At 36.6% G+C, this 22,515-nt stretch overlaps 1 protein-coding gene across 2 annotated transcripts in view; it reads left to right on the plus strand.

Annotated features, from left to right (window-relative positions):
- The window catches only part of LOC129788714 (hemicentin-2-like), a 169,732-nt gene that overhangs the window by 118,030 nt on the left and 29,187 nt on the right, over positions 1-22,515 (plus strand). For both annotated transcript variants that reach the window (XM_055825003.1, XM_055825002.1), the window contains exons 2-4: positions 2,269-2,461; positions 8,823-9,083; positions 9,163-9,359. In XM_055825003.1, coding sequence (XP_055680978.1) covers positions 2,269-2,461; positions 8,823-9,083; positions 9,163-9,359 — 651 coding nt within the window. The remainder of the gene's footprint in view (positions 1-2,268; positions 2,462-8,822; positions 9,084-9,162; positions 9,360-22,515) is intronic.

Raw genomic sequence — 22,515 nt, forward strand, 5'->3', positions numbered from 1 at the left:
AGCCCTCCTCACGTGAATACGGAGTTCAGCAGGTACACTTCCGTTTGGAAGGATTATCCCAAAACAAAAAGCATATAGTGTACATTTGTTCAGGATAAAGTTCACCCACCCTGACAAAACTCCTCCCCCAACCCCACCACGTAAGTTTCCACCCTCGTTGTGCTTTTTGTTATCCTCGAGGCATGAAGCACCAAGTCACGTACGTCTGGCAGATCACGAGGTCGTTCCTGCCGTTGGAATCGGGGATCAATACGATGGGCTTTTTAGAGGTTTCCTCCACCCTCACCCCTATTCTTGTGGCCATTCACCCTTCGTCAATTATTAAAATTGTATTTACCTCCACCCCCCATTTTATTCCCGAAGAATTGTATATGTGATGCTGGCGGCTTTTCCAGGAAAAAAAATCCAAATGGTTTGTCCTTTTGTTCATCTCAACAGCAAAATGTCTGTACACAGAAGAATTTTCCATCTCTGACCCATTGTGGTGGAGGAGGGTTCACATTCGCAAATGCAATGAATATGGAAATTTAATTTTCACATTTTTCCAACCAACTGCCTTCCCTGCTGCCATTCTCCCTTCCGCACCAAACTGGAAGACCAACTGTCCGGTACTTTGTGTGTGTGTGTTCTGTCTCCACGGACGCCTCAAGTTTCACCCAAGAAAGGAAAAGCGTGGTGGGAAAACTAGGGACAAGCTAGGGGGTGGAGCGATTAAAATGGAGCGTAGTTTAAGGGAAAGAAGAAGAAAAAAATTCTTCAGGACTTCGTGTTGTAAGAAACCATGTCAGCAATAAATTTTATCTCCAAAGAAGAGGTAAAGTGTTTTTTCCACCATCTGCTCCATGCCTGTGACTTTTCCTTTGGGTTGGAGTTACATATAGCACAAAAAGCGCGGCCCTGAAGAAGTCCATGGCACACAGAAGAAATTTCCTTTTCTGCAAGACGTCCACTCTGCTTGTGAGAAAGTTGGACGGAAAAGGCAGCTCCAAGGGAATGTGTGTCTCAATCTGATTGCAAAGGGTGCATTTTGCATGAATTTCTTATCAGTTTTCTCTGCACACCGATGTTGGGAATGAAGCGAGAAATCTCACTGGGTGATCGTAAAAAAAAACAAACTCACACAAGTCTCTGGAATAAACCCGAGAAACATGAATATTGCACATTTTGCAATTTATTCACGTACCACCGAGCCAATTAAATTTATGGACGGATGGAGTGAATAAATGTCACATAGAGTGACTTTTATTGAGTGTTATTTGTTGCAATGAATTTAGCAATTCACCCGGAAACTTACATAGTGCTGCAAAACCCAAGGAGAGAACCAAAGGAGGGTGCATACCAAGATTAGCACGAAACCCCCTCTGTATGTGGTAATTTCATTAAGATGAACCAATAAGGTGCTCAAGTAGAGTAAAAAGGAATTAAATTTATTTCAAAAAAAATTATTACCTACAAGATAAGAGAAAAGCTTTGGAGGAAAAAGTTATTTAAAAAAAAGCTCTGCAACTTCTCAGTAATGTAGAAAATTCAAACTGAAGAAAAAGCAGTCCCTGTTGGCTTTTTTTTCTCCATTTACTCTCAACTATAACTTGCACAACATCCGTTGCAGCAGCCACATATAATGACAATATGACATAATTTTCCTTTATAATTTTTCCAAGATTTTCTAGTTTTACACGTCATTTCTCTCAATAATTTTTTTCCCTCGTTTGATTGACTCACTTTTGCATTTGGTGAGTGGTGCGCTAGAAATGCATTCAAATCAAACAATTCAATCTTGAGTGCGCCACGAGACAATTTGATGATTTAGCCGCGGAATCAATCAACAGTGACTAATTCACCGAAATTGTACCAAGAGGTAGATCAATAAACTCAGCGGACCAAGAGATTTTTAACTATCTACATACTTTCTTGTAATAAAATAAAAAAAATAGAACTCATATAAAAAAAGTCACTCAATCTCCATCTCTGTTCCTCTTTCTGGTGAACTGTTGTTGAAATCTTTAAAATCATTCGTTGATTGACAAGTTTTTGAAGTTTATTAATTCTTTTTTAGGAAAGAATTCCGGAAAAGTAAAGGCTTATTAAATATTTTCCGAGGAAAACCATTAGATTAAAGCTTCGCTTAAGCTTTAACTTCCTTTGTGAAATCAATTAAAAAAACTATAAAAGAAAATACAACATTAACCATCCCAAAAATTAATTTATATATAGAAAACTTCAATAGAATGTTCTAACAAATTTCTCTTTTCTTTCTATCTATTTCAGCATTCGCAGCGCTGTGTGTTGTGGCAGGAGATGAATCTCTGGATACGCGAGAGGGCGAAGACGTGACCCTAAAGTGTCGATTTAATGAGCAACACTCCACCAATGAATTCTCCTACTACTGGGCCCGATGGACGGTTGGCAATAAATACGAAAATGTGGCCATTGGCAACATTCAATTGAACACCAATTACAGGTAAAGCTCACACACACGATTCTCTATGTTTATTTTCCTCTTCACGCTACATCGCTCACGTGCAATTAAATTTTGAGGCCTTTCCCGTACACCTCTCTCTCTCTCCATTGTTGTGCTTTTTGCTCACACATAGCACTGTGGAAAAGAAGCGTGGAGAAATTGGCGCAAGAGGGAAAAAGTGTCTTGTCATTGAACTTGATTCCGATTGAGAGATGCGTGAATGACTCTGCAGAGAGATTTTTTTCCGGACAGCCTGCGTTGGCGTTTGTTTTTCTTCACCGTGGCACGCCCGGGTGGGCTAGAGAATTGGGGGTCTCCATCATAGTCTGTTTTTACCCACGACAAGTCACTCAAGTGTGGTGCCACACAAAATCTCGCATCCTGTGCCAATGAAGCGTGCAGTGAATCTCCCATTTGATACTTTCACCGCAGCACAGGGAAGGTTTTTTTTTCTCTCTGTGTTCCTCTCGATATGCCCGCTGGGGACATATCGGAAAATTCGTGTGATGGAAAATTGCCCATCTATCACGATGGCAGTTTTTTTTTCTTGACAAATTAACCCATAATTGAATAATAATCACCGATTAAAAACATCGCATTCTCCCAATGGCTTCAATGACCTTTTTTTTCGGTGCTACACCCACCCCCAACAACCCCCTGGGTAGAAGCGAAAAAAAGCACAGAGAAAATCATTTTCCCCCATGGCAAATAAATATTGTATATTAAAGTGAATTATGGCCATTTGATTTTGTTATAAAATAATTGGCGATTACTCTCTGTCCCCTTTTTCGGAGGGAGGATTTTTTCTGTGTCAGGAAAGCACACACACACACAAAAAGCTCACCCCTTCGAGCCAATATAAAGCTCCGATCAAATTTCAATTCCAATGCAATGTGCCCGCTCACGGGGTGAAAAGGTATTAAAAAAAGCAAAGAATGGTCGTAATGGGATTGCTGTACAAAGAAAAAAAATTCTTTGAATTTTTCCTCTGTGGATGACCCAGCAAGACATCCCCCAAACTCCTTTGAAAATACATCGGAAGCAATGAAAAGCAATTTGTAACCCATTTGCCATTTTATATATAGCCCTCATCGTATCTTAAGCAAGAGATTTAATGCCGAAAGCTCTGCGTGAAGAAAAAACAACAAAGTTAAAAGAAAAACAGCAATTTTTTGGCCATTCTGCGGATTGTTTTATTGAGCAAAAGGGGATATCATTTTTTTTCTTATTCTCATTCATCTCACCCCCTAAAGCGTGGATTTTCACCCCAGCTTTTCCTCCTGCAAAGGGGATTTAATCTTCATCATCGCAAAGTGTATAATCCTTGGTTCACATAAAAGATTAAGGAATGAGATTTTGGCACAGAAAGTTTCTCACACTGCTAAAGAGATTTGCATTATTTCTCGGTTATTGCAACGAAGTATTTCACAGAGTGTGTGGTAAATTGGTGGAAGAGATGGGATTAGTGTGAAAGAAGGAAAGTTTGATCAATTAGCGATCTAAATACTTATACAGAGACGTTGTAATTAATTTCAAATGGATAATAATTTTTGAATTTAAACGTTTTGTAAGTTAAAATTTTTCTTATTTGTTTAATGAAAAGCTTCTAAGGTCCTTTTGAAGCTTTTATTAAGGTTTCTTCATAATTTTTATCTACCCTCGACGACAACTCTGTTTGCTGGAAACGTCTGCAAAAGTCGATATAAAAAATTGTGGACACCCCATTAAAATTCTTTTTTTCCTACTTGCTAAAAAGACGAAGGGAAAGTGTTGGGATTTTCCCGGCACACACACACAAACATAGAAGATGGGAGAAGAGAAAACAACCAAAGTGCCACCAATTAGTGAGGAAGAAGTTTACAGACTCTCAGGGAGTGTAAATCCGTGGTAGCACAAAAAAAGGGGCATCCCTCTGTAGGAAAATGAAAAAAAAAGAGTTACAAATTCACCATTTACCATGATTTATTTCAAAGATCCCCCCGCACACGAAGGGGTGGACTACTTCTGTGTGAATGGGTGAAAAAAGCTCTCGGAAATTGTACAGCGGGGAGTTTTATAAATAAAGGAGATTGCTCACAGCAAATGGGACAAGACAAATGATTAAAAGAGTCCAGAGGGAGGAATGAAAAGCAAACCCCAACGAGCCACATTTTTAGTCAGGATATTTGAATTATTTTCCAAGGAAAAAAAAAACGACCCCGTGGTACCACATACAGTATTTTGTGATTTTCCCCTGCTCTCTCTCTAGTAACTCCATTGTTGTTTCCCGGGAAAAAATGTGAATATTGCCAAAAGCTTTTTTGGCGAAAAAAAACGCAGTGGAGGAGAAAAAAAAGCCACACCGGTTCTTATTTATTCTCTCATGCATTAATATAATTGCATTCTTCTTGAATATATTCTCTATATAGATTTAGAAGGAGGAGAGGGGGGGGGGAAAGCACATAGTCACGGGGAAAAGCTTGGTTCAGTTAAAAAATGCATTTCTTATTAATTTTCCTAAATACTATCAAATTTTATGTAGATTTTGTGTAGTTTGCAAATGTTCAGTGAGGAAAAAAGTCAAAGAGAACGGAAATGAGATGCTAAAATGAAACTTTTTCTCTTCCATTGACTCTGTCAAATGCCCATGGCAGTTATGTTGAAGAAATGAAGAGAGTTGATATCTTTGGAGACATCTTACCTCAGTTTTATAATGTACGTAGTATGTACATAGATGTCGTCTTAAAAACTGTCTTAAAAGTTTCCTTATTTTTTCTTGTTTTTTTTCGCAAGAGAAAATAATTATTAAGCAGCGAATAATTAATTCTGACTTCTTTGTATTTCCTTAAATATTGTCTCAGAATCTTATTTTTATTAAAGAAAAAATATTTGATTGATTTTATTTATGTTTACTTCATTATTCAATTTATTTTTTCCTTAAAAACTTCTTTCCAAAATCCTTTATTTTGTTAAAGAAAAGGTAAAAATTTTATTTGACTTTTGTCTTCGATTTATTCATCCATTTATATTTCTTTCTTTGTTTTCTTATGAAAATTTGACTTAAAAGAATGCCCTAAATTAATCTTAAAAATAAAGAATTAATTTTTTTTTATTTCTGGTTTCAAGTTTATTGAATTTAATTTCTAAACTGATAGATTTTAAAGAAATTCTTTAAAAATTGCGAAAATATGTTTGTTGAAAATTTTTTTGAAAAACTGTCTTGAAAATTGTTTCTGAAATAAAAAAAACTTTATTATGACTCTGGAAAAAAATATTTCTTAGAAGAATTTTTAGAAATTTAGCCTTAAGAAATTTTTATTCAAGATTTTAACAAAATAATAATTAATCAGCCATGGAGCTGTATAAATATTAAGTAAAAAAAAAAACAAATCAATATTCTTTTCTTAATTCTATTTATTCTATAAAAAAAATATAGAAAACTCTTAAAAGCTTTTTTCTTTAAAAAAAAAAACCTTCAATTAGGAATCTTTAAAAAGCAATTTATTGCATTACAATTTTGCGAAGGAAGTAGTGTGTAAGGACGAACCGAACTAAAAGCTTAAAAGAAATTAAACAGCATGGCAGTGAAAGGAATTTCCATTAGACAGAGAGATAGTTTGCACCATACCGTGTCACCTGAAGCCACATAGAGTCACCTAGAGCAAGGTGTTTCATCCTCTCATTGCAGAGGAAGATTGAGAGTACCTAAAGAAAAAAAAATTAGTTGATGTGAAATGTTTCTCAACAATTTAAATCATTTTACTTGAGAGAGAGAGCGAGGTCTTGAAGGCAAAATGCGAGCAACATATGATTTATAGTTCTTTTTCCACGCCATTCTCTGCATCAAATTTGAGGAGTTTTACTTTTCACTTTGCGTGCCACGGAGTGACAACGAGAATCCACACCGAAAATGTAAATGAAGAGGAAAGAGCGTCGCGATTATTGCAAAATAGTTGGAGCGAACAGGGAGGATGGGAAGAAGAGGAGAAAAAAGTGCTCGTGATTCATTGGTACTCTTAATCATTTCTCAACTACGTGTAATAACTATACTTCATTACCATTAATCAAGTCACGCCGCTTCCACTGCGGGTATATTCGCTGTGGATGTTCTTCTTTCTATATACTTACATGCTGTTGGGTGTGCTTTCGTGGGGGGTGGGTGGGGGTGGTTTTCCAGGGTAAGGGAAAATGTCTCGAATGCCCGCAGCTCGATAAAATATCCACATCCATCTGTGAGAGGGTGTTGTGTGTGGGTGGGGGGGTTTTTTTTATGCGTGGTATAGGTATCTCTGTGAGGGATGCCTGGCCGGGGGTGTTTGGGGTTGGACAGCCATCCATCTCCAATCCTGGGTACGGAGGCAAACTCTCGCTCTCTCTCTCCTTTTTTTCCACGCCATCATTAATAACGGATATCCTGCCAATTAAAAATACCCTAATCCAGCACCTTCTTGCTTTTTCTCACAATCCCTTGGAGCTACAATGTTAAAAGAGAGCACAAAGAGGATTTCCTCTGCTTGCAAATAGGGGCAGATCTCTTCCACTTGATTCTCTTTTTCTTTCACAATCTATTCATTTTCATTTTATTCCGGGAAATTAAATTTAAAAAGTTTAAATTGATTTTATGTTTAATTTTGATTAATTTAATGAATAAATTTGAAGCTTCAAAAAATTTATTCTCTGTAAATAATATTTATTTATTGACAACATAAACTATACTAAAAGCTTTTCAAGCTTTCTTTCAATTAGAAACAAATATTTGTGAGCTTTGCAGGAGACACAAATACGTAGAACAAAAAAGCTTCAATTTTGTTCTCCTCCTAAAAAAACTCCTCTAAAATTCCAGGACAGCGATTGAATTTATTATTGCATTTCCCATTTAATTCTTGATAGCACTGTATCCCTGTAAAATAGTGCAGAAAATTGACTTTATGGTATGGAATGCAAAAATATTTCATTGGAAATATTATTTTATTGGAAAATATTTTCTATATTGATTAATGGGTGAACCACCACACAAAAAAAAACCCAGATTATTTTTAGAGAGAATGTGGAAAAGAAAATTGCGGTTCGAACTAAAGTACTATTAAAAAACCATTCCATCCACTTCATGAATATTTATAATTCCACAGAGCAATCTGAAGAGGGAATGAGAGCGAACATGGATAAATTTCAGACTTTATTCACCATACCCGAAAAAAAACCAATATTTTCGGCATTTACATTTACCATAGGCACATTTTATGTTGTAGAATATTGGGGAAAAAAAGTTCATTTGCGATTGAGAGAAAGAAATAATTGCCTTCGTCCATTTACCAATTAATTGCCCGGGCTTTTTTTTTCATCATCATTCACATCAATTCGATTTTCTCAATATGCGAAAATATTTATGATTTCAGCGAAAATTAGTTCATGAGAGGGCCAAAAAGCACGGCATTCATGGTGTGAGGATGCGTGTGTCCCCAAAAAATTCAATTTATATTACCAAACAAAATGTACATATTAAAGCATATGTTGGAAATTTAAATCTCTGTGTATATATTTATGGAAATTATTTGATTGAAAAAAAAAATATTGAAATGTGAACTAATTGTTGGACTCTTTTGCCGGTTATAATGCTATTTCATTAATCCTATCCAAAACAAATAGCATTACGTGAATTTTCATGGGAATGTAAATTATATACATAAATATATATTTCGCATTTCATCTGTTTTTCGTGTCAACGTTATTTTATCATTTTGCCTACATGAAAATTGAGTAAATTAATAATTTCATTGAAATGCTTTTTTTTTGTTTCATTCAACCTGTCCTTTGACCCATTGCGTACAGCTTAATTTAAAATAAAAATTTTCCAATTTCAATAGAAATTTTGAAAATAATTTTCCCATTAGTCCTGAAGTCAATTTTCAATTTATTCAATGAATTTAGTGATTTTAGAAAACGACTAATGACTTCTTGTTATCATTGAATTTTTCCAGCTTTTTTCATTAAAGCTTCAAGAACATTTAAGAACATTTTTCAAGAGTTTTAACTCAAACTTTCCCATTATACCATTGCTTGGAAAATTTTCTTTGTTAATTTTGAGTTCATAAAAATACCATAAAAAGTTTTTATTTATCTAAAAATCGAAAAGATTCGGTTAAAGGGAAAGTTTTGATGTTTTTTTTTAATCTAAATTTCAAGAACTATATAGTTGAAAATTGATTTCAATTTTTTTCAAGTCAGACCTGGCTATATTTGGGTTAAAAACGTTTCAATTTCGACTCACCATAAAACGTTTTAATCAATAAGAGCAGTTTAAAGATTAATATATTTTTTAAATATTTTTATTACAGAATTATTACAATATTTTATTTTTAATTCATTAATTTTTCTTTTCCAGACTGGATTTCCGTCCAGAACGAGGAATTTACGATTTACTCATCAAGAACGCCTCATACGGTCGTGACAATGGGCGTTTTGAGTGTCGCGTGAAGGCCGTAGGAACGGGAGCTGATGTTCATCAGGAGTACTACAATGTCACGGTACTCACGCCCCCACAACCACCCCAGGTAGCCCCTGGAAATATTGCCATAGCCACGGAAGACAAGAGGCAGGAATTGACATGCAGTAGCATCGGTGGATCACCAGATCCAACAATAACGTGAGTTTCCGCACAACAAAGAGCTGAAAAGGTGGATTTTTTTAACATAATTTGTGGGGTTAAATTTGGTGTTCTTCAGGTGGTACCGCGAAGGAAGTTCACAACCCCTTCAGGCATCCATAAATCGTGGTGGTTCAAAGGATTTGCAAACCACAAGCACGTTGATTGTGACACCACGAAGGGATGACGATGGGGTCACGTACAGGTGCGTGGTGTGGAATAGAGCCATGCCCGATGGGCAGCGTCTTGAGACAACAGTCACACTCAGCGTCAACTGTGAGTACCATTTTATTATTCTCTCACCGCCAGCACGCCCCTGTATATACCCTTTCACTTTCATCCTCCCCTGAGGGATTTTCCTTTTGTATGTGAGAGAGAAAGGGTTTTTCCTTTGTATATTTACACAGTGGTTTTATCAGTGTGATTCTCATGAATTTTCTTACATCATTTTGCAAATTTCCGGGAAAAAATCCAATCAAAAAAAAAGACAAATAGTTTAGTGATCAATTATAATCAAATTAGATTAGTGCAGAGGTCTGTCAATTTATTGATGCAAAAAGTATGGCACTTAGAAAGCTTCCATGAACTATCACAAAATGATACATAAAAAAGCATTCACAATTGAATTGCTTGGAAGTCCGGATATTCCCAAATGATCCTACTTGACACAGTGTCAGAGGATTGCTCTTCGATCCATCATGAGAATGCCATTGGCATTTTCCTCACCCCCCCCCCCCCTTGAAGGGTAGTGTATGCCCGCAAATCTGGTGCTACTCTTCAATTCAGATGGATGAGCCAGCAACATCCAAATCACGAGAATGTCAGTGAATCCAATAATTCTTCCTATGAATGACCTGGTGAATTGAATTCCACTAGAGCCATTGAAACTCCACACAGTGTGTGTGAATGGATTGGTCCGGATCGCACGTGTGAGATGGTAGAGGAAATTGAAATGCGTCTCATCGAAAATGTGGTCAATTTTCTCATCCAAGCCCACATAAACTCCAACTCTCGAGAGTATGTGGGGGTGGGTGGTTATACTCTATCGTATGAAATATTCTCCCCCTATTTGACATGCATTCGGCACTTGGAAAATGCAATCTCACACATCAAGAATGAAACTTGGTTTTACCATTGATTTATGTTCCAAGACTTTGAATTTTTGTTTCTTCTGATTTTTTTTCTTATAACTCCACCATGATCTCACGAGATTGCAAATTGTTAAATCCCCATGGCACGGGGCGTATAATGAAACTCGTGCAGTGGCTTTCGCTGCAATTATTTTCATTGTAACACAAACCAGAGCCTTGTGAGCGCGGAAAAAAAAGCCACACATACGAGGTTTTGTTTGAAAAGAAACTCAATTTGAAAGCCAAGTCAATTTAAGCCACAAATTTCAACATGAGGAAACGCGAGGAGGAAGACGTGGTGAAAAATCTTGAGCACATGGTCTCGTCTGGAGAATGTCTGCACTGAGAGAAAAAATTCTCTTTTTACTTCTTTTATTTAAAAAAATCTTTCTATTTATCTTCTTTTAATTAATATGATTTTCTGTTGATATTTTTGATGATTTTTATAAAATATTTTCAAAGAAATAGTCTCGTTTTTAATTTATTCGAATTTTGGAACGAATATCTGGAATATATTCATTTATATTCGGAATATCAGAGAGCAAGACTTGAATTATTAAACATTATTTATTCTTATTCAAGACTGAGTTAAATAAGAGCTTGGAAAATGCAATTTTAAGGCTCCAAAATATAAGATTTCAGAGCGCGAAAATTAATTGTTAATTAATTATTCGTTTTTTTTTTGCAAAGTTCGGTAAAAATATTCAAATATTATCACAGAGATATAACAATCTTTAAAAATTTTAATTCAATCTTCGCCATTGAAATAAAAAGAAATATTTCTTTTCATTTAAAAAAAATTAACGACATTTCATAAAAAAATCTCACTTCCTTCTAAAATTTTCTCTCAGTGCAGCTCTGATGAAGCAAAAAAAATGTATATAATCAAAATATCTAAGTGAAGTGATATAGTTTCTCTCTCCTCACCGAACACTAAAATACCACGATTTATACTGGCTACTTGCTATTTTTACAGCCATTCATTGGCTCCATTTGTGTGTTTCACAGCACAAAATGCCACACTTTGTGGACTTTCTAAAAACTCGCGCGCAAAGAGAAAGATATCTACACAGCTCGCGAGATCCAGAGACTTCAAATACCACAACTCGCGAGTTTTTTTCTTCTTCTTCACCATCGTCGCTTTATTTTATTCAAATCTCTCGCCAAACGGTGAAACTAAACACGTAGAAAGTGTTTTTTTTTCTCCAAGAGAGCACCATAAATTTTGGCCAGACTCACTATGGAAAAAAAACCTCACACACTCTGGGGGGCACAGGGGAGCTTTTTCTTCTGCGAAAGCGTAGAGCATTTTCAAAAAAATTTACACTTTACAACGTCAAATGGGCTGAAAAAAAATACATTTCCCAACGCATTTAATTGCAAATATTGCGCTTGATTAAATTTTCTTTCATAACTTCCTCTTCAATTCACTTTCATTCATTTGTGAGGTATTTTTTTGGGTGGGGTACAGTGGGTGGAAGGGGGAGCGTGTAGACAAAAAGAGTAGACCTCATTTGAAATTGCATATTATATGTAGTATTTTTGGCCACAAAAGCACCTCTCGCGTATTTTTTCCACACATTCACTCTGATTTGTTCTCACAACGCGTTCTCCTTCCCCTCCCTTTTGGGGTTTTATGTAGAAAATACAGAAAGCACCGAGTACACATAATAAAAACCTACAATCCAAACGAGATTTAACTCCATTTGTATTTGCCACGATGCATTTCCCGGGGTGCCAGGACTGTTTTTCCTTGCAAGGAATAAGGGAGTTTTATTGCTTAAGTGATTCTGATAAGAGATACATGCGGAACATTATAGAAATTTAGAGCTTCCTCTCTGGGAACACACAAAAGTAGCCATTTGGCATTGGAAGTACTTCCTGTGCATTAAAAAAATTTAATTGACACCACCATATTTTATGCTATTTTGCTACTCTTGTTTTTTTTCTATCAACAACTATATATGACATTCGCAATGACCTATAGCTGAGAATATATAGAGGACATACATATTTTTTATGAATGTATATAGCAATAAAGCTGAAGCACATTGAAAAATTTCATTGATAAAGCAATGAAGCTTTTATTAAAGTATTTTTGTACAATATGCTAAAATTTTATTAATCCCATTTTGGGGTAAAGTTATCACGTTTTTGCTCTCTCTCACTCATTTTTTTTAACAATACTTAATGAAGCTGTCACGTGCAGCCCCACTGTGTGGCAGTTAATTTGTCAAAAATTACTTTTTGACGCACAATAAAAAATCATATTACATGCAAAATAAAACCATCAGGATGCACCAAAGTTAATTTAAATTGCAATAAAGTCAGATTAAAAGTTTGATAAAAAAAAATAATATATTTACATTGTTGAGCTTTGTAGTTTAGCTACCTATTATAATGCATATAAGGGAATTAATTTATCATCAGGAAATCTTTTTCTTAATTGGAAATTTTAGCTCATTGCTGTTTTTTGCTGATAAAAACTGATCAAAAAGTACATTTACATGAAATAAAAAAGCTCCCAATAGTTTTTCTTTAAACTTTCAAAAGCTTCAACTATTTAATTCAAGGAAAATTCAATTTTAATCTCATTTCTTTCTGATTTTTCAATTAAATTATTTTTTGACCTATCTATTGATCCTATAAAAACATTAAAACACAAAAATCCTTTGATAGAAACCTCCTCATTATTGAATTCGAATTGCCAAATCCACTTTTACAACCCCAAATGGCTTTTCAACTCCCTCCTCCCCCAATTGACCTATGAAATTTCACAGAATTTAAATCAAAGAGAAAAATAAATTGGATTATAAAACTATTCCCATCCTACGGTGGATTTAGTCAATCAAAAAGCAAAAGCAATGCGTGGAGCTGGAAAAAATCCGTGTGGGAGGGGGGGTAGATTGCACTTTTAGGGTAAAGCCAATGAATTTTTTTTCTCGTATAGTACATGGAAATGCGCAACGTTTTTTTTTGTACCTCCCTCACAACCGACTGCAATTGATTAGGATAGGTATGCAATTAATACGAAATTCTATTTAATCTCATCGTCCTCTTTCATTACAAACACCTGAAGCTATGCATAGTTATTTTCTCCTCTTGATTGGGAGGTGGGGGGAGTGAACCTTTTGAAATGTGTGTGTGTACAGTACACTATACAATCCCCAACCCTATGTATGGGTGCCAACCCCATACTCTGTGTGTGTGCGGTTATTTGTAGAGGAAATCACAATTTGTCCCTTGACCAGTCCTCGGGATTTCTGATTTCAATTGAGGGGGTGTTGGAGACGGAGGTTGGAAAAGAAAATGCAAACATGGCATATATATCGAAAGTCAATGTTGTGGGAATGGCGAGAGGGTGGAAAACACATATACCTCTCGTGAGCATAAATAAACAGGAAATTTGATTTAAAGTTCGGCCATGGTTGCCGGGGCTCTCTGTTTGACTTTGCGATTAGGCACCCCTATGGCCAAGGGGTGTAAACACAAATACATCGGCACGCAAGTTTAATTCACAGAAAAGCTCTCTGCCTGCATTTCAACTCTCCCCCACCAACCCTCACAGATATATTTCCCAATCAATCCACCTCGCATGGAATTGGGGCACATATACAACACCTTTCTACGTTAAGACATTTGATATCCCTCAATCCCTAAACGATGGAGAAGGCTCATGGGGTTGGCTTGTGGGTTAAGCCAATTACAATATGTATGTACAACATATATGTATGTATATATGTGCGTTCAATGTGGGGGGAAACCGAGAAAATATTTTGGGATCTATCAAAGGGAAAATCACTTTGTTAGCAAAAGAATTTTTTCTCAGGTTTCTCTATCATCCTTTGAAGTCCTTGTGGGTGTTAGAACTTCATTATATTAATGAAAAAGATGCTCTTCTTTTTTTCTTACTCTCTGAATATATATTGGAATATCTTTAATGACATTGAGAAGTAATTTTCGTTGAATCTTATATTATTCTTAATATCATTAATATTTATTTAAAGCATGTTAGATTCAATACTACATCCCCCATTGCCCTCTCTCTAAAAAAAACATGGTTTTTACATTTTAAATAAATACTTCGGCTGTAATACATTGTGAGTGAACATAAATTATTGTCTCTGTTTAATTAAATAGTTATGAATAAAAGAAAATTCTGAATATTCTTTCAGAAAAATTTTAAACAACTTCTGAGAATTTTCTTTCAATTCTTCCTCAAAAAAAATGCATTGAAAGCCTCTTTTCTCAACAACTAACTTCATCCACACGTCTCCCCTATCATTACAGAAAATAATTCAAAATTTGCAAATATATCTCACACATCGTTGCAGACAATTGCAACACTTTATGGTGAGTTTGTGGTGGATTGCTTTTACACAGCACTCTCGCCTCCCTTTTTTTGGTCATTTTGCAATCCAATCGTGGATTTTATTAATTTTTCATGAATTTTCCGGAATTGAATGTTGGGAGCTGTACGTACAGTAAACCAGCTCCCAAAAGCACACTCACACACACACACCGCCCCCCAACAAGTCAATTTAGTGGTGATGATTTTAAATTAAGCCCCAAGATTGAATTTCCGGCCGTGGCAAATGATGCCAGCGGGAAGTATCATCATCAAATAGAACCATTGAGCGAGGGGAGGGAGGGTGGTTTGTGCAAATTCCACCCCCGTAACGTTGGATTAGGTGTGGTTTTGCTACTCAAAATATATTATTTATGGGGGTGGGCCACAACAGCAAAATATTCCGGGAAATGTGTGCATATTAATTGCTAGGCGGTAATTATTTTGGCGTATGGCTTTCCAATACTTGATGAAAGATTTTTGATTATGATTTAAATAAATTCCCTTGGATGTTTTGATAGTTTATTTATTTATTTAAACAATATCGAATGAGTGGGTGCGGGGTGGGGGGGTGTAGTCAATCGTAAAACATAATTTTGGGGTTTCATATTTGATGTGCGTGAAAATTTTAGGGTAGATTTTCGTTTTTGGGAATGAGATTGGAAATTGGTGATCGGTAGTGATTTATTCCGCACCTATGACCACTTTCCCGGAACGTTGTATTTGAGAGTGAGGGGAGTGTCGGAAATTCTTGGGTTTGTGTTTCTCGCCGCAGGTACCACCAATTTGCATCCTATCTCATGCGAAAATCCGAACCACCATTTCCAAAACCTGAAACACCATCATTGAGGAATGCACTGGGGGACGTCCCCAGAGGGGGATGAATCATTGATAGAGAGTGAGGAATTTTGGGAAGTAGATATTCCTCAATAGCTCGTGCGAGGTGTATATTTGGCCAATGCAATGCTTTTGGTTGAGTGAACCATCATTTTGCCACACATGCAAATCGACAGTTTTCACGGAAACCCTATCAAAATAGTGTTGTTGTTGCAGAATCAATGAATACACCAACAACTATTGGATGTTGTATTGGTTATTCATACATCATCCAATGTTCCTATCTATGAAGAAAACTATCAATAACATAGGAATATTCTCATTATTTGAATTTTGCAGGGAAATTTAAAATGTTCCTCTTAAATTAAGATTTGAGATGAATTTTCAATGAAATTTCATAAAATATTTTTCCTTTCTTTGCATAAAAATATAATTTTGTTTTGAATAATTTCAAGAAAAGAAAATTCTCCTGAAGAAAATACTTTTCAGCAAATAAAATTCATTCACAACTTCCATGAGATGCCCTGTATATGATACAAAACCCATCAATAGATAGTTTCACAAGAGGTTAACAAGAGATATCTTTTGTGAAATTGTTGTACTACCTACATTATCTACATATATATGTATGTATGGTATGGTATCTCTTCTGGCTATTACTCCATGGCATCCAATAAAATGTTTTTGCAGTAATATTGTGTGTAGAATATTACCCAGGAGATATTTCTCGATAGTGAGAATGAAGCACGATGTTTTTCAATGCGTAATGAGAAACTTTAGTCGGGAGATTTTTTCAAGGCGAGCCACATTGTGATCTTATGATAGACATACGAGCATACCATTGTTTATGGATACAATTTGCACCAGAAGGCACATATAGTGTTAAAATAAAAGAACAAAATCTGTGACACACAAACACCTCTCGCGTGGTTTTTGTTTAAATGCAAACTAGAGGCAAGAGTTTGGTTTAAAAGCGAAAAAAAATGAGTCCAAATGATCGACAAAAGGTGCTCAACGAGGTGAAAAAAAGCTCATGATCTCTTCTTTGTTGAATGAAAAAAAAAAAGAATAACGTGGACTTAACCACAATGTATGTAGTGGAATTGAGTGCAACCATTAAACATCATCATAATTGGGTTATATATTATATGCTTTGTAACATTGCGACAATATCAATTACCAAGGTGACAAACGTTCTCATCGTCACCCAATAACATTGGCATCCTACCCATCGTACACAAGTTTAGCTCCACAAGAGAGAAAACATATTACTGATGAGCGGAAATATGTTGGAATTAAGCTCATGAGACAGTTAGACAATCAACATGAATGCCGTTTCTATAGTGAAGATGATCTTCTTCGAAATTTGCATGTAGCAGCAGAGACGTTATATTAATTGGTCACATAATGTCAGGTACTTTATGTATCACGATGATTTCAATTAACATGTGACATTTTATGAGTTAGAAACTGCATATACATATAATTTATTATATATTTTACTATATCAAAGCATCGCTGGAAATGCAACGCAGTACCGCCCATAGAAATTTAAAGCAGTGAATGAAATTTTTGAATTTTTGCAAAAAATAACGGCTTTCTTAGAATTCCCATCAACTGAAGAAAAATTTATTAAACAAAAATTCTATCATAATAAGATTTTAGTAATTGATAAGATACACGAAAGCGATTAGAAGAATAAACATTTTTCACATTTATGAGAATCATGTCCATTGTTATTTCTCCCACTGCTTAATTTACTAATATAAATTAATTGTAGCCCAGATGAAATGAATGGCAACACGCGGGGAGTTCTCTTAGGCTCTCCCCCCTTTGCAATGATAAATCTGAAATTCATTAATCATCTCCTTGTTGAAGAGACAGAAAAGTAAATAAATTGCCATGGAGGAAACAATTCCTCGATTTCGCATGAAAATTTCGCGTGGGATTTTCTCTATTCTTGTTCTATGTGAGGACATAAATGACTATGCATATGTAGTAATTTGGTGCAGAGGAAACTGCTTATTGGCACGGGCGTCTGAATGGGGGATTTTTGGTGTGTGGAGGTGTCTGGAAGAGATGTGTTTATGAGGTCAAAATATGGCTTCTGTGAGTGCCGAATTGTCTCTCTCTCCAAATGCAGCTTTCTTGCAATGAGCGTGGGTGGTTTAATGTATGGTTTGCCAATTTTTTTCATCAGGATATGCGGAAAAGCGCGAGGGAGCTTTTGTAATAGAAAGATGGTCATCCTTTTCTTCCTTTTATATTTTTTCCTCAACCAATTTCCCTTCCTCCTCAATATATTGGGGATCAAATAAATGGGCAAAAGAATCTCTAAAAGAACCATTCAAGTAGTCAATGCAGCCCACAACGACGTATCCCAACCCCCCACGTAGTCATTGTGAATTCACAAGTGATGTATGGTAATTAACTTTTCTCTTCCCTTTTTCTCTCAAATACAGAAAATACATAAACTAAAAAAAAAGCGAAACCTCTCGGAAAAGCCTCGGAATTCACGTTGCCCCAGCTCCCGGCATGCAAAAAAAAACATTTTAGCTGGGCTGAGAGCATTTACCAGCATACCCAAAGAAAAAAATGCGACAATCCGAAGAATAGGCACACAAATCTTGTAGAGATCTATTTAAATTTCCACCCACGCCATGTCCCAGAAGTCATTTTTTGTGCCTCTTCAGACAACAATTGGATCAAAAACACATACGTTGTTTGGTTTGAGTTTCCATCTAAAGGAAAAGTCTCTGAAGAAAATGTCGAATATCAAGATATGTATAACATTCTCATTATTTGGATTTCCCTCCCGAGGGGCATTCAACTTGACTTCTTGCTCTTTCTCTACACAGATAGCCTGCGAAATGCGTGTTCTTGGGGAAAAAAAGAAAACTTTTATCAGTTTTTTTTTTCAAGGGAAAAAAGAGGCAAAAGAAAATGATCCGTTTTACATGGGAAATTTTGGCATAAAGCTCCCTGGTGAAGGAATACAATTTTCTAAACATTTTTTCAAGAAATATTTTCTTTCTTTCCTTTTCCCAAGAGACCCCCCTTAAAGTTCTTATGGAAAATTTTGTAGAACAGAACTTGATAGAAATGGAGCAAAAATTAATAAATGAAAACTAGGAATATTCTAAATTGTTCATTTAAGCAAAGAATCTCCTTCTTGACATTCCCACCGCATATTAACAATGTATAGAGCGAGATAAGTCCACACAAACCCCTACATCCTCAATTAAACCCCCTCAAGGTACAATTGCAACAGGAAGCATCTAAAGTAGAGGATGCCAAGCAATAGATGAGGGGGGAGATATTGATCGTCTCGTGACTGGGAAAATACAATTATCCAACAGCCAGGGGAAGAGGAAATCTGAAAGATGCAACGGTGAAAGCTTCCAAATGCTCCATCACTTCCACACAAACCCGCTCTTGGAAAATTCCACGCGCGCTGGAGATTTCCCCAAAAGTGGGACAATTTGGCTATGTTGAGGGGGGTTTGTGAGTACGGTGGGAAAACTCTCTCGTCGATCACTGAGGTGTGTTGTTTTCCCAAATGCGAGGGTGCGGAAATGAAGATGGAAAGCCGAGTTGAGGAGATTCCCACGGTAGCTGGCGACATTGGGGATGTTGAATCGTCTCTATCTCTCTCTTCCTCATTCAGATTGTTGTATATAATAGTAGATGATGGTATCGATATGCGCGAGAGTGTTTCCTTTGTCAGATGGCAACTTGTAGAGAGATGGGTGTACCCAGTAATTATGGACTAAAATCTCATCATCATCTCTCATCGAAAGCACCCATATAGCCCTGGCATGGACCATTTATGGGCGCGCTTTTACCCTCGGTATATACAAGGAGAATTTTCGATTTAGCTCAACACAAAGAGTCAAGAGAGCTTAACAAATGGTCTTGGTACATCAATTGAGAGGTAATATTTAACCCATTATAGTTCACAAGATTCCCTATCACATCGACGAAATATATTGTTAGAATGTGTCGGATTTTATGGGGTGTTGCTATCTAACTCACATTATTATGTGTGCTACTTATCATTATAGTTTCCCCTGATATATATAGTCCCAATGACGTCATTGTTAAGGAATTAAAGGATTTTTCTCACGTCATAGTCTTGTTGTTTGATTAGGAATGAATTGGAAAATCATTTTCAGAATTAAATAATAAATATTTCAACTTTTCCCAATCATGCTATGTATGTGCGAAAGCTTCGTCGAAAGCTCCAAAGGAGTTAATGGTATTATTTGCCTTTAAAGGTGGTTATTGGGAGAAACTAGGACATGAGAGGCTAGAGAAGATGAGAAGGATTTTTCAGGGGGCGGTAAAGACTTTATCATCGTCAAGGAGATGTCATATTTTGTGTGATTCCTGTTGCCTAAAAAGGGTGGGACATTCCATGCTTCAGTAAATTCTTTTACCCCTGTGTGTGCTGAAATTGATTCACTTCCCGGTATTACTGCTACCCATTGATTGTACTGTACTAGTGGGGGTGGGTGATGGCCTAAAATTGGTGTTATTCCACCTTTTCTCTGTCTGTTTTCCGTATATACCTGGGTGTTGACACACTAAATAAAGTGCGCTTAACACCACGAATAGACGAACAACTCTCTCATCCACACCGGAGCGCGCGTTGTCCACTGTGAGGGCCAAAAAATACACTTTTTGGGGCGTCGCTGTTAAATGTTTATATTCAATTAACGAACACCCGCTTTGTCCCTCTGAAAGTTGTGTGTGTCCATTTCGCCTGCTAAATGGTGAATACACCATCTCATGGCAGCACAGAAAAGTCTCTCGATGAACAAATATTTGCGCCGTACCATGAGAGACATGGGAGGAATTGACGGTGCATCCATGTGCCTCGTATGTTATGGGTATATATTATTTGAAATTTACGAATATGCCCAGAATAAATATTTAGTCAAGACAGTCAGCAAACATGGAAAGTGGTTGTGTAAAAAGTTTTCTTCGGCAGATGCTGAAATTATTGCACACAACCAATCCCAGAATCATTTCCAATATTGCCGACCACTTTTGGGGGGTGTTGGGATATGGGAAAGGATTGAAAACATTAATAATGACCGTCTGGTTGGGGCTTTTTCCACACATATTCAGTTTTCCCGGCGGATGAGGGAGGGGGGTGAAAGGCTTCTCTATGCCCCGAAAATCTCCGTAAGTGCTCAATATTTTAGCAATAAAAGCTCATTTGAATTCTGCAGTGCTTACCATAAAGTCATGATTTATTGCACAGACATTTGAATTCAATGTTTTACCCTCTGCTGGCGTTTTACATTGAAAAGTTGTCTTGCCAATTGCCCTCGTCCTACGCTATGGGCCCTTTTTCACTATTTTTAACCCCAAAAACTCTCTATGTACATATGTATGTGGATGTAAAGGGATGAAGAAGAACGCCAAGGGCTTCCAAGTAACTAAACGGATGTTATCTTGAAAAATTTATAAAAGGAGTTTATTCATTTTTGAGGTTCTCATTTAATTATGCTAAATTATAAATTATAAAATTTTATATTTTTGAATTATTCCCATGAGACGATAAAAGTGAATAGACTCCTTTCAAATGTTTTAGCTCTTTGTGAGAATGATTTAACTAAAATTATTCTACCTGCATTTAAAGCAATTTTTCTTACTAAATATTTCCAGGGGAATTTATATATTTCAAAAAGACTTTTGACACGAGTTCGTTAAATGTTTAAAAATCAATTTAGATTTAATAAAGTCATGACATTCCCATGAGTTGAAACTTAAGAATAAATCCTTTTGTCATAGAGTAAATAAAATCCTTTTCATACAACCCATTCATCCTCACCCTATGATCTCATTTTATTCTTCTACAATCCCACCACACCCATGTGACAACATATCCTCAAAAGTTTCAAGAAGCAAAATGCTACCCTCTCATGGGGTACAATGCTGAGGGGACATGCATGAGAAAAAGTGGGTGTTGTGGTGGTACGGTATGTGACAATTCAGGGAGCTTTGTTTCAACCCTATCCCCTCCACATACTCATTCACCACCCCCAAATGAAATTGTATAGAGCTAAATAAACATTTTACAGTGCTGAGGGTATTCTACATGGAATTGAATTATTATGCATGGAATAATTCTGAAGAGCCAAAAGGAAACTTCACGATGCAACATATACAAAATTTATTTACACACTCTCACTGTGTCACTTTCAATCACATCCTCAAAATTTTGCAATGCTTTATATCCCTTTTCTCTCCCTCTCGTTGCTACCGTGCTAAAACTGAAAACGTTACCCGTGGGAAATGACGGTGAGGAGGTCCTTTTTTCACTTTTCATTTGCACCGGAATATTAAAAGTCTCGCGCCGCGGATGGAATTTTTCATGAATTTCAGTGTTGCAACCCCGGGTGATCCTGGCTACGGGGACAAAATCGCGAAAACTTTCGAACAGATGGTAGGGAAGGGAGCGGGGGTGGTGGCTGAGGTGGGGGACACAGCAAAATTCATTAAGATTTTTTAATTAAAACCTCCGCGGGATGGTCTTCCTTGGTTTTGTACGACACTCTCTCGCACAACGATTTATGGGAAATCATGTGTGTGTGTGGTGGGTAGATGAGTCGGTAGCCACGTGAGTGACACGTTCGTGAATGGGGTAGAAATGCTATATAGAAAAATGTCACTGGCAAAATGTCATCAATCATGTGAGGCGAAATGGAGTTGCACACACATATGAGGGATGAAAAAGGGATGACGGCTACTTCAATGTGAAAAGCCGGGGATAGTTTGTTGGAATTCTCTCACACAGCTCTTGTGGTTTAGTGGTGGTGGGGTTAGAGTAAATAAATAAACCCTGGACATCGTGTCGACGATGTGCACAAAAGGGTAGGGCTCCGGAAAAGCAAAGGAAAAGTCTGCTATATGGAAGAGCAACAATGATTGAGGGTGAACAACGAATTAACTTTTAATTCAGCAGCATAAATCAAGCCCCGATGTGGAAGTTAATGAAACTTTAAAGTCTCCATGGATGGGGGGAAGGATGAAGAGCTAGATGAGAAAGCCACCTCGCCCCCTCCCACGTACGGGGTGAGAATGACCCCTTTTACGAGTTATTATT

This window comes from Lutzomyia longipalpis, chromosome 2 (assembly GCF_024334085.1).
Source record: "Lutzomyia longipalpis isolate SR_M1_2022 chromosome 2, ASM2433408v1".
NCBI lineage: Eukaryota > Metazoa > Arthropoda > Insecta > Diptera > Psychodidae > Lutzomyia > Lutzomyia longipalpis.